The sequence below is a fragment of the Colletotrichum chrysophilum genome, assembly GCF_026319265.1.
Source record: "Colletotrichum chrysophilum strain AFK26 chromosome Unknown scaffold_377, whole genome shotgun sequence".
Classification (NCBI taxonomy): domain Eukaryota; kingdom Fungi; phylum Ascomycota; class Sordariomycetes; order Glomerellales; family Glomerellaceae; genus Colletotrichum; species Colletotrichum chrysophilum.
The window spans coordinates 11-12,885 of NW_026517664.1; the positions used below are offsets into that span (position 1 = coordinate 11).

A 12,875-nucleotide genomic window follows, 5' to 3' on the forward strand; every position below is an offset into this window, starting at 1 on the left:
CCAATTGGCCAGATACATCGAGATGTGCTACACTACATGAAACAGATGCAAATAAGCCATATTTGGGTTAGGAAACAATAGCCGATGCATAGTCGAGATGCTTGACTCGGTTATGCAATGTGGGCCTGACAAAACTCTTTGTCACATCAAAAGCATCTGTACGTATTGATATGGGAATGGTTCATTTCAGTTCGAGCAAAATCCTTCAGTGATCAGCGTATGTTAACGCGACAAATATACACAGTCCTATGTTCAATATGGTTGTCTTAACCTGGATTTAGTAATCGGAGGATTGACCTAGACCATTTTGGGCTCACCGAAGATAGGCAGTCATTCTATGTGCGCTAGACCTTTCTAGCACGTTACACACCTTTACGAATAACCTCGATTTCAAACATTTAACATGAGCACAGGCCTTTTGTTGCCGAAGAGTCATAGACTAAATACACTTCAGAGCAGCACTACTGCGCACAACTGTGGCAGACAGTGAAATACAGCCAGCCCCAGGACGCCTCACATGAATCACATCAATCACTTGTTGACAACCGCGACTACTCAAACAGGCATATAAGTCTATCATCCCGAAATTCAGAGCATTACAAACTTCGTAGAACAACGTCCAGGGACTTGACACATCTTCTTTGAGCTGCATTCTAGGATTCCTAAACAAGCCAGTCCCCAAGAGCTACACCAATCAGTACCGTTGCCGCTTACCGCAGAAAGATCGTCCGGGTTCCACTTGAATCGAGAATCGACAGCGACGTGTGTGGAAGTTTTGGTCAAAGAACCTGCATTGGCATTGCTATTAATCAAGCTCACCGCTTCGATTCTTTTTGTCAACTATCTTCTTGAACAATTAGCGCCACGCTAGCTGTGGGAATTCATAAACGCCTTCATCCCTTCCCACACCGACCGACTGTCCGCATCGTGCGAATTCAGGCCACGTCAATGAAACCAGAATGGCTGATCTCGAATTCTCTGAAGAAGATAATGTTCAGCTGGCTCTCCTTCGTGATGAAGAAACAGACGCTCTCATTGACGCTGGCTTCCTCAGCAACGACCACCGATTATCCTCACCCATGGACGACGTACTCTGCTTTACGTACGAAGAGCTCGTACTTCAGGTCACAGCTGGTACTCACTATCCTGTCACGGCACCTCTCTTTGACCTCATCAACCTCACCCTCTCGCGCAAGGACATAGATGGCCTTCGTGCTACCCTTCGCTGCGTGATCGAGGAGGCGGCCGAGACGAATTGCGTCGAGAAATGGCTTAATAGGGGAAATAGCACGTACGGAATCTTTGAGGCGACCAAGGTGGTCTTGAAGATGGCCCAAGAGACGGATGCTCTGGTAAAGGCTGTACGAAACCGAGCCAACAAAAAAGCCAACGAAACGCAACGCATTCCTTCGGACCAATTTCAACAGAAGGCTGTCCAGGCGATTACTACCAACGAGATCGCCTTGGAGTACCTGGGCAGGTCGGCTAGGGAGATCTGCGAGTCGATACCCTCGTGTTACCGAGTTCTTCACGTCGAGTGTGTCATCCGGCGCGATATAGCTGCTCGCTTCGATGCTTGCAGAGCTCGGTTGCGCGAAAAGCTCATCCGCCACCGCAAAAGCCTTCCGAAGTGCTGCGCGAAGCACACCCGTCTCGAGGACAAGCTTGAGCATTTCACTCGTCCATTCATGACGTTTCACGGCACTCAGCGCCACTTCGTTCCCTCGATCGTCCGTCACGGCTTCCTCAAGCCGGGCTCGCGCGTGCCAAAGGGCGACAAAGGAAGAAACGATGGAAACCTGCACGAGGTCCGTTGTGGGTCAACCTACGGTCGTGGCATCTACAGTTCGCCCAGCGCCGACTTTGCCTTGAGCTACACGGATTCCTGGGCGCGGCCGACGTCGCCGACCGAGTACTTCGGCCTCAAACTGATTGTGTGCGCCACCATCATGGGTCGCGCGCGACAGATGTTCGTCGGGGACAACTGGCGCACACAGTCGAAGCCATATGAGGGTGCTGATTCACACGTGGCGAACCGCGAGCTTGAATATATCGTCTTTGACCCAGCACAGATTATTCCCGTCTATGTGCTGCACCTAGACTGGGGCGCTGACAACGCCGCGCACTTTCAAAATTTGCCGATGGACCCGTACCAGTGGAAGCCCAGGGTCTATGCGGCCAACAACAGGATCAACGTTAACGAGGGTTTGGACTCTGCGTACGCAGGCGAGAGACAAAGAGCAAAGCAGGCGGTGTTGGCGAAGGCGTCAAAGTACTTACCCTACGGGTATGGACCAGCAGCGACAGGCGGACGATTTGTGATCGAGGAGGTCGGAGAGGTCTCGGAGGACGAGGAGGACTACGGTGAGTATCAAACCATGAGAGGCACTGAGATTGAAGACAAGACAGGCATGTCTGAAACAAACTTCTGGGGATGGGTGAAGGCGGCGGAAGAGGATGAGGGTGTTATACATACAACGGCGGACGAATACACCGCACAGAGGAAAGGATCTGGATACCGGCCGAATAACTGGGGTTCGATCAAGAGAGCTAAGCAGGAGGTGGAAGAGAAAGACGATGATGGCGATTTCAACCTGGATTGGCTTTTATTAGGCCAGGCTTAGGGGAGTGTCGAGCACAAGATATGAAAGCCTCGAGACTGGATAGTCATTTCATAATCCACAGCCTTGTTGACATTGTCCTTGAGGAATGATCAGACCCGTTTTACCACGCTGTGGTAGTGGGCCCGCGGCGGTTGCTCGACCGCATCGTGATCGGCCTCCTTACCGACGGGCACAATCTTTTGGAGGGGGTGCCAGGCCCCTGTACATAGATCAGGCAAAAGCATCTCAGCGCAAATATTCTGCGTTTTTCACGGGCATCGGGGAATTTATCTAACAAACATGACACATTAGGATTATATAGGAACAGCCGTTTGCCTATCGGTTACGATAAGCCCGCTGGTGACCTCTACGAAGACCCCCTCTACGAGGAGGTCTCCAGATATCCAATCGCGGATTAACATCGACCGAGCGTCCTGGCAAGCCAATCAGTTGCCGTGAGCCGAGCTTCAGGCGATTCAAATTTGTACGAATTCCACATGCTCCAGTTTAATTGGGGGCCCAAAGTCAATTGTTCGTCGATACGTGATTTTGGGCATGTTCGTGGAGTCGTGGTCTAACTCTTCAACCGGAGCAGCTGGTCAAGGAACTGTATCCGCCGGGCTTGATATACGACGCGTCTTTTGGATCGCTTCCAACATTAAATTCAAAGCAATAGAAGGGAGTGCTGTCTATGATAGGGCTGAACATTGACGTCGTCAAGATGTGGGACATGGCTTGGCGCGAAACCCACATCACACCAGCTGGCGTGTGAACTGGGACCCAATTCTGAGGGTGTACCTCAGGGCCGGGGTGTCTGCGACTGGGGAACATGGTTGGGCTGAGCAGGCTGAGCGGGAAGGAGACGGTGATGAAGAGGGAAGCATGGCGTCAGAGTACTCATGGCACTATCACCTCAAAACTGGCCCTCACAAACCTCTTCGAGAGGCAACTTAGCGTATCCTTATCGACGACAAGGTCGCCTACAGTCTTGAAGGCGCACCGAAGAGTTACGGAGCCGTATTCCAAATTAATTTGAATGCGGACAAAGGTCAAACAGCTTGGAGCATGCCGGGCGACGACCTTGGCTCGGCTGAAGAACTGATCAAGCACTGGAAACCCTTTCAAAATAGGCTTCATGGCATGATCTACAGAACAGCATGTCAGCAGCCTTTTCCACCCACAACGGATGGATCGGCCTTGGCCCGGATAGGATGCAATCAGGAGATGTGGTGGTTGCCTTGGCAGGCGAGGATATTCCTTTCGTGTTGAGACCGGTAGAAGGCGGATAAATCCTGGTCGGCGAGTGCTATGTTGAGGGTGTCATGTATGGGGAGTTCAGCTAGGTGGTGAGAAGCGGCCAGGTATTCCACATTCGCTAGGATTTAGTCACAGATGACATGATAAGATCAACACCTTTCCGAAAGAAGGTGATCAAGTTGCCACGAAAATCGCCTTGCCGCAATCGGATGGTCCCCCAGCGGGCGACCTGGAGAAGGAAACGATTTTTCTCACATGGGAGAAAGCTCGTAGCGTCAAAACTAGCGTGATCCCACTCGGCTCACTGCGTAGAACCGCCCAGCTGGACTCGTACTCCGAAAAGGGTCCTCCTTTTAAGCTATTTTGACACCACAATGGCCGCTTCCCGGCCGAAGTTGTCACCGAGTAAACAAGGAGCGGCATCGCGAAGCCGCGTGCCAGACTTTGAGCACGCGTGGAACTCCACTTCGGATGGCCCCCGCTGTGGATTGTGGCCAGAGCATTTGTGTGAAGGGATTGGTTCTAGTCCGGCATATCCCTGACTCGTAAAGGGGTCCGTTGCCTTTTTAATCTTATCAGATGCATCTCCGAGCCCATCGTTGGACTTGGCGCGCTAGCGAGCGCAAAACCTTGACTGGGGAAAGAAAAATCCTGCGCGAAAACCCCCGTTTTCTAGACCCCTTTTGGGCTCCTTTTGCGTTTTCTCACAGTGAGCGAATCGTCCCGACCGATCCCGGCTCCCACTTTTACGGAATAGTCGTTTCCAACTGACGATGCCCGCGGATATATGAACTTCTTCAACGTCAGCTCTCAGGCTGATTTCGAGTTCTCCTCGTGCATCTCCTTCCTCAATTCACATTCCTGCCAGCTACCGAGCAATCGGAACTTCTGACAGCATGGAGTCACGCTCAGACGTCGAGTCTCGTCGGGAGAAGCAGCCCACCGAAGCTGTTAACGACCTCCCGGAGCTCTCCCCTTCCACGTCGCTTGAGAGCAACAAGCCGCAACCCCCGATGTACTGGAAGCTCATCGCGGTCATCATGATTTCGTGCATCAGCTTCGGTTCATCATGGAGTTCCGGCATTACCGGCGCGTTGAAGTCTACCCTCAAGAAGGAGCTTGACATCAACAACAAGCAGTTCTCCCTTCTTGAGGCCAGTGAGGACTTCATGGTCACCCTGCTCATTCTCACGAGTGGTATCGTCACCGACAGAATTGGTGGAGCTGGCGCCATGCTGTATGGTGAGTAAAAATTGGCAACTCTAGAATGCATTGGGACTCGTGATTGACAACTTCAGGTAACATCATCTACTCCATCGGCTCCATCCTGGTCGCGGCCGCGGCTCAGACCCGTTCCTTCAAGTTCATGATTGGCGGACGTGTCATCCTCGCACTCGGCGACATCGCTACCCAAGTCGCCCAGTACAAGGTCTTCAGCTCCTGGTTTTCGCCCAACAACGGCTTTGCATCGACTCTCGGACTGGAACTCGGAATCAAGAAGATTGGCGGCTTCGTCGGCAAGTCTTCAGCAAACGTGATTGCTAAGAACACCGGCAACTTCGCTTGGGTCTTTTGGGTTGCCGTCTTCATGAACATCTTCACGAACGTGATGACCGCCGGCTTCTACAAATTCAACAGCGTCGCCCACAAGAAGTTCGGCAACATGAAGGACCCTGCTACCGGCGAAAAGTTGACGGAGAAGTCGAAGAAATTCCAGCCTAAGAAGGTCCTCGAGCTTCCTTGGGTTTTCTGGGCGATCATGGCCTTTTCTCTGTTCCAGACGAGTGCCGCGATCGTCTTCACCCAGAACGCGACTGAGTTGGCCGAGAAGCGGTTCAAGACTGACGCCATCACCGCCGGCTGGTACTCTGCTACCCTGCAGTACGCTGGCTTTTTCCTCGTCCCATGCATTGGTGCCTTCATCGACTTGCTGGGCAACCGTATCACCTTGCGTGAGTAGACCTTACCTGACTTGACACGGTATAATGCTGACATCTTTCAGTCGCTATTTGCGGAACTGGTGTTTTCCTGGCTATGGCTCTTGTCAACTGGGCTTCCGAGAAGGCCGGAACCGCCGCTGCGTTCGGCATCTACGCCATCTCGTCTACCTTCGGTCCCACCCCTATCATTGACAGTATTCGCACGTCCATGTGGCACCAGTCCGTCTTTGGCTCAGCTTACGCCGTCAAGATTGCCATGAACAATGCGTAAGTTTGCCTCTATTTACTCTCAATGAAGCACCGACTAATCGGAGTTCAGCATGAACATCATCGTCCGTATCATCACTGGCGCCATTCAGGATGCCGACAATGACAGCTACGAACATGTCGTTATTGTTTACGTTATCCTCGCTGCTGCATCGGTGTTGGTTGCCATCGCGTTGATTGGACTTTCATGGTGGTCCGTTGACCTGGGTAACCTGCAATGGACGAGGAAGCAACGTATCGCCAACGGCGACCTCTGGAATGAGAGGAAGAGGGCATTCCACGAGGAGAACGGGGCCCGCAACAAGTTGATTTCCAAGGTCTGCTTCGGTGGATTGGTTCTGTTGATTCTTGGAGCGTGGGCGGCTTACTTCTGGGGTGTTGCAACTGGGAACAATGACTAAACGGTAGAAGATGCTTCAATATCCGTCCAGTTCCTACCACCTTATGACCAAGAAAGAAAGCAGGTCCACGGAGACGTCACAGATTTAGAAACACCATTCAATTAAAAACTAATGGCTTTCCTCATCTTCCTCCCAAGCTGTTCTCCTATGTCACCATTGACCGTGATCGAGATACTTTCGAGCCCACCACCTTCATTCAACTTTGTTATCCATCTTCTGACACAACGTACAGCAGTCGTTCTCATCATCGTCCTTACCGTCTGCGTAATCAGCCCTTGATAGTTGATCCATCACTCAGCGCAGCCATCGGAGCGTGGCTCTAGTCAGCCATGCCGCATGCACTCACGTGAGCTGCCCTCATGCCTACCCTCTCAGAATGACCTCAAATTAAGGTAGCTTCTGTTCGCCCAGCTTATCAGTGAAGAGCTCCCTTATATTCATTTCTCTTTCTAGGTTGATAGCGATAAGCTGGACCGACTGAGTCGCTGTCAATGTTGGGCAGAGCTAAAAGATCAAAGCAATTATCACTGAGACCCCAGAATCTATTTCGACCAAAATAATGAGTGAACACGGAGATGTTGATAAAGTCTATTATATTATTACCCACCGTCTTCTGTCCAATTCGGCCCATAGCTTGTTGATACGGCCCAAATGTGCCGAAATGTAGCGGTGGCAGACTAGTAGTGTGCGAGCAGCTCGCGTTCATCAAACCGTCGGCCTGAAAACTCACTGCAGGATGATGACTCTCCCGCAACTGAAATTGAGTGACTGGGACTTCCTGCTGTAATCACTATACCTGAAACAGTACCAAAGAAGAACTGTATAAGAAGTGTTAAATAACAATGCTTTACTTCTGTCTCTGTCCTTGCCTCTATCTATCACTACCTACTACTGTCCTTACTTTTGCATACATCGTCAATCGTTTCCCTGTCACGGCCGATACAATTGCATTTCTTCAAGTCTCATAAACCTGCGCACAATGGTCAAACTCGCTTCCATTCTTTCTATCCTGGCTCTCGCCATGGCCACTGTCGAAGCATGTGGTTACTGTCAGTGCCACTGGCCGGATAGAAGCCACTGCTGCGCGGTACATGCAAACGGCAGAACTTGCGATGACGTCTGCAGCACTGCCGTCTACGGGGAAACGAATTCGGGCGACAAAGTCTATTGCAATGCTGGAGGCTTCTCTAACTGCATCTCGGCCACGACGTACAGATTCACGCGTGCCCACTGCATCGTATGTTATCCATCTTCGCCTTACCGACGGCATCTATGTTTTTATCCTCAGAGAGCTGATAACCCTAGTGAAATGAGACGAGCGACTCATTATGGACGAGTGTGTAGACGCATCGCTGCTGGGAGGAAGAGTTTCAGCTACAATTTAGGAATGACACACTCTTTCATCGGAGGTGACATTGGCCTTGGAAGAAGGATAAAAGCAGATTTTGAAACAAGAGCCTTGCCAAATGTGATATCTCGAGGACGGGAATCAGGGATTGAGGATGGCTACGTATCAGCTGGAAAATAGTTATCGACTTGAGGTCCAGTTGTCGGTGTTAGACAGCTTTGTTTCTACTGTTCGGTCATGATTTATTGTGTAAGCGTCTTGTATCGGCCCCTTTTCCTTCAGAACGAGTTCTTAGTCTACCGTTTATCGACTTGAATTGTATTGTTCTCCGACAATTCAGCACCTTAGGAAGATATTCAGGGCCGTACATTCCTCCGTAAGGGTACATACAAAGTTGCGTTGTCAGTACTAGGTAGGGATATATGTACACGACCCAAGTCGGGGGGGGGGGGGGGAGGGGGGAACCTTCTGGTCAACTTCTGAATAACCAGACAATGAGGGCAATGAACGACAATGATTGGGAATCTCCAAAATAGTCAGGAACTTACCCACGGCCTCATCGCAAGTGGAGACAAATGTATTGTGAGGATCAAGTCGAGGTCCTCCCCACTTACCATATGCCACCAGAGCGCTGCATTGGTTTACTCAGGGGCCAGACAGAAACCACTAAGTTGCCTTACTTCGTCGAGATGAACTTCTGAGAGAGAGCCCAACTATAAAAGCCCTTTCTCTATGAGCAAGTATCGATAAACTACACAAATGAGGTTCTACCAACGAACCTTTCATCCCGTTTCTCAGCTCTCGCAGGAGGTGGGCCAGCCGGCTTGGGGTAGCCCTGGCGTTTTTTTGTGATTTCCTGTGCAACTTTCTCGAGTCCCGGTCCTAGAAAAATAAATTTCTCATTGTCTTGCATTTTGCTTGTCTTTGGGGTATTCCAGTTCTGATTACAAGGCGTACCTTGAGCAGTGATTACAAGGCGTACCTTGAGCAGTCAAACGGCGTCCCAGCATGTGCAGCCGCAGATTTCCGTCTCTATAATGTCTTATCAGACAAGACTACCTTATTCTTCAATAGGAACGGATTGGGCTTATCGACATCACCGATTTGGTTGGGAACCAAGGCTCCAAAATGCAACATTTCTTGCGTTTTCTTTACGCAGCCCCAACTGGGACCCTCTCCCGTCAGAAAGGTCACACCATACCCATCTCAAGTTCAGACTCAATCAAGACCACAAGCCATTACCAGAATGGATCTTTGCAGATATATCATATTTAAAGGCTTCACAGCGATTACTGGTAACCTTTTAGACAGCGATCGTCCGGGAGGGTTGCTACTTGGAAGTTGCGGTTATAAAAGCCCCGAGTTCATTCCCACAGAGATGCGAACGCAGAGATCGGTATGCTTTCAGATCGCACTGATGTCTAAAATTCCACCAAAACTGTTGTCACTCATCTGACGCGTTCCCACTATATTCTGGCCATGATAATCAGACGTCCTTACAATGATGACCTGACCATTTGCGCAAATCCGCCATAACATCATCCCTACATGCCTTGGCATGCTGTACCTAGAAGCCCTAATACCATCATTCTTTTCGGGAGAGGTGATCATCAGACGCAAAAACATTGAGAACGTGATGGCTTCCAGGCATTTCAATACATTATACTCTAGGTATATTCATGTTATATGCTCAATTATACAAAGCGGTCTACTTAGAACTTATGCTGTCTACAAACAATATTGGGTATTGAGAGCCCGTCTCTCATTCCAACAGTACAAACGTCACCGTTATGTTACTCATTGACAGCGTTCGCTTTGGTCGGCTTCCACATCTCAATTCTAAAGGTAATGTCTTCCATCCACGTCGCTGGCAGGCCGCCCCCCTATCTGTAGAGTATTTCAGGCAAAACATCCGGAATATGATCACGGTCCTTGTCTGCTACAAATAACAGAATGGTCGTTTTGAACAGCCTACGGTTTCACCTTACACTGAGCCAGGCAAGTAGAAGCCGAATCGTCAACTTCACATAGACTCAGAGAGTCTGATTTTCTTGTGGAAGACTACCATTACCAAGGAAGACGTCTTTACTAATATATACTCCAGCGGATCAAGATCTCCGAATTTCACTCGTCCTGTCGCATGCTGAAGGCCTTCCTGCAACTTGAGGGGGGACACAGCCCAGAGTTCAGTCATCCACGATGGAATGCATTTAAGGAGCAGACCACCGCCATGAGCCTAGAGCAGCGCGAGCCAAATACGTGCTTGGGTCGTCAAATTCAGAATCTGGACTAGGCTGAAAAGACCTTATTGTTGACGTGAGCTATGCTACCTCTAATGAAGCATCCCTTCAACTCGTACGCCGCCGTCCAAGCCACACTCGAGCATGCCCCCATCCACGTCCGCCATCTAGCGCACTCCCTTGCGTATTAATCTTAACAGTCACGGGAAGCCTAGAATTCAAGGCTTTCAGAAGCCTTTTTCGAGCTTGCATCAAAGTTTCATCGTTGTCAGGCCCAGCTAAGTCATCGGAAGGCGTGCCGCCACTGTGAAAAGATTGAAACAAATACAATTTGGCAAAAGCTGTATGAAATTGGACGTAGCAATAAAAGTGCTCATCAACTTTATGTAAGGCATCAAGTAAGAAGAATATCCCGATGCAGCTTGCGACCTGTAGGAAAGGCCTCCCTACAAGAACGCGAAATGCCCTTAAGTACATCAGGGAGATAGTGATGGTTCTCCTTACTGAGCGGTCACCGCGTCAAGCATATATATAGTATAGAACAAAGCCTCTTTAAAGCTTTCCAGACAATTCAGCCATGCGTCTACCTCGGTTTCAACAGTAGCCAACCAAAACCTCTTCCCAGTACAGAGTCGGAGTCTCAACCGAACTAATATCAAGACAAGGCAAGGAAACCACTGCCCCTCTGTTCTTCACCCTTCTCCATTCGTGCTTATCCTCTACGTATTCCAGCCCAAAACACCGTGCAATCCGGTCGCAAGCTTGTGAAGTTACCAACTCACAGAAAGCGCCTTCAACCCCGTCACATCAGGCTGTCTCTAGCACGAGCCAAAAAGATGCCACGGGAAAGAATCAACCCCTCATTGTGCTGTGTGACGAATGTTCCCCAAAGCCCGCTCTCTAAACCCTTCTCCAGACGAGCCAAGACCCAATGATCCTCCAGAACCACATTCGCAACTGCATCAACTCATCGTCATGAATCACAGCCTATATAAGAAACCCCTCATCGCATACTGACTTTTCTCAAGGGCTATTAAGAAGCTGCCGAAAAAGGGCAAAGAAGAAATAACGGCTCGGTTATGATCACGTTCTCTTGACTAAAACTTGTGGCTCAGCCATCACAACTCCTGGTTCCCATCCTCATTTCCTCATAATGCCCTTCTATGCCACCACCGTCCGTCTCTCTCGGTCCACTAGTATTCCATCTGGAACTACATCATGCGCCCACTTCTTCCGCAATAGCTCAACAGCTTCCTGGTGCATTTACAGCTTCAAAAATGGAGGCGAGAATTGCACCATCTCCCTCGAATCATCTGACTGACTTAACGTTGACTGCGGAGCAGATTGGCGTCTTACAGAAGGAAATCTGTTACCATACCGGGCTTTAAAGGCTCAGACATAACCCCTAAAAGAAAGCCCCGTCCTCCTTGACTTTCTTCTCATCGCTCGCCTGAGCCAAACTCTCTTGTCGCCGAGCCGCACCCCATGCATTGCTACCTTCACATATGAATAGCCCCTTCTAAAACACACCAGGTCTATTCTTATACAACCAAGACAATCTGTGGAATTCGTATCCAGTGATTATGTCCGTTAATCTTTCCTCGGCTTGGATACCCAGCTATTAACCTATGAGAACACTGACAAACCCTCGCTGAGAAAACCCTATATGTATACATTTTCATCATCTATGCTACCTCCTATTCTCACACTATTCATCCACATACGGAAATTCATAATATATTAAATCCCATACTCGCGACCTCCCAGACCTCTCCATTCCATCACCGGAGCGAGCGAAGGAAGCATCGTGGTTAGATCCCCTCCGTTGGAAAACACGACCAGAGCAATCATGGCCGGCCACTTGTCTTTCTAGAACGAAAACCTGCTCTGACTGGCAGTATATGTACTTTCCCAACTCCTCACGCTCATCTCAAAGCATGCAGCCAGGTTGTTGTAGTATAGAAAGAGCCACGACATCAAACCCTTCAACCATAACCCAAATCGAATCGCTCCTTTGTGTCATGACAGATAAACGCTCATGGAAAGCTGTCACGTCTCTACATCCCCACCGGAACAGCCCCAACGACCCCGGGACACCCTCTTCCCCGTCCCCAATCCCGCTACAACTTCCACCAGACCGTCGTCCGTCGTCTCCCTCATGCCTCACTATGATGGTATTCCATGATAAGAAACCATGCTCGGACGACCAGACCTGCACACCTCAGAGCGTAACATAAAGCTTATCCGCAGCAGAAGGGCCTTACGACTAGAGCTTGCTCGAAATTGATCCATTGGCTATGATTGTCTTCTCCGGACACAGGAGTTCTAAGCAAGTCAGCATGTCTTTATACATGGAAAGACACCAACGCAGATATCACTGCACCAACGGATTATAAAAGCCATGATCATCGCATCTTGCTTGGAACACAGCAATCTGGTGATCTTCTGCTTGAACTTATGCGGCGTTCTCAATCTCACAAGTAGTCCACAGAGGTGCCGTCACATCGCGAGTCATCCTGCCGCCGCTCCCTCAACAGCGTTCTTCGTCTCTAACGCCCCTCACTCCTCCCAAAGTATTCATTATGATCAACAAAATGTCATATGTGCAACACGCAAAGTCGAATGCACTACCGAGAGAATCTCAAAAGACGACTCTGCGGTGGAGGACATATTGTCTACGTGTAAGGGGCTGGCCCCTAGGCTTGTTCAGCGTAGAGGTGCCGTCGATTGACTATTCTAAGCTGAAGAAGGAAGAAAGGACTTTACAAGGGTAGGCACCTAACAGCGGTGAAGCAGGCCGGGTTAGGCGGCGTACTGCG

At 49.8% G+C, this 12,875-nt stretch overlaps 2 protein-coding genes across 2 annotated transcripts; both read left to right on the top strand.

Moving 5' to 3' along the window:
* Nucleotides 1–959: 959 nt before the first annotated feature.
* Nucleotides 960–2,624, top strand: COL26b_014418 (uncharacterized protein; the record flags this gene model as incomplete). Its single annotated transcript, XM_053186989.1, has 1 exon — nt 960–2,624. The coding sequence occupies one exon, from the start codon at nt 960–962 to the stop codon at nt 2,622–2,624; it is 1,665 nt and encodes a 554-aa protein (XP_053029065.1).
* Nucleotides 2,625–4,756: 2,132 nt separating this feature from the next.
* On the top strand, nt 4,757–6,468 carry COL26b_014419 (uncharacterized protein; the record flags this gene model as incomplete). The annotated part of the gene is made up of 4 exons (XM_053186990.1): nt 4,757–5,102; nt 5,159–5,812; nt 5,863–6,067; nt 6,120–6,468. The coding sequence occupies 4 exons, from the start codon at nt 4,757–4,759 to the stop codon at nt 6,466–6,468; spliced, it is 1,554 nt and encodes a 517-aa protein (XP_053029066.1).
* Nucleotides 6,469–12,875: the final 6,407 nt, after the last annotated feature.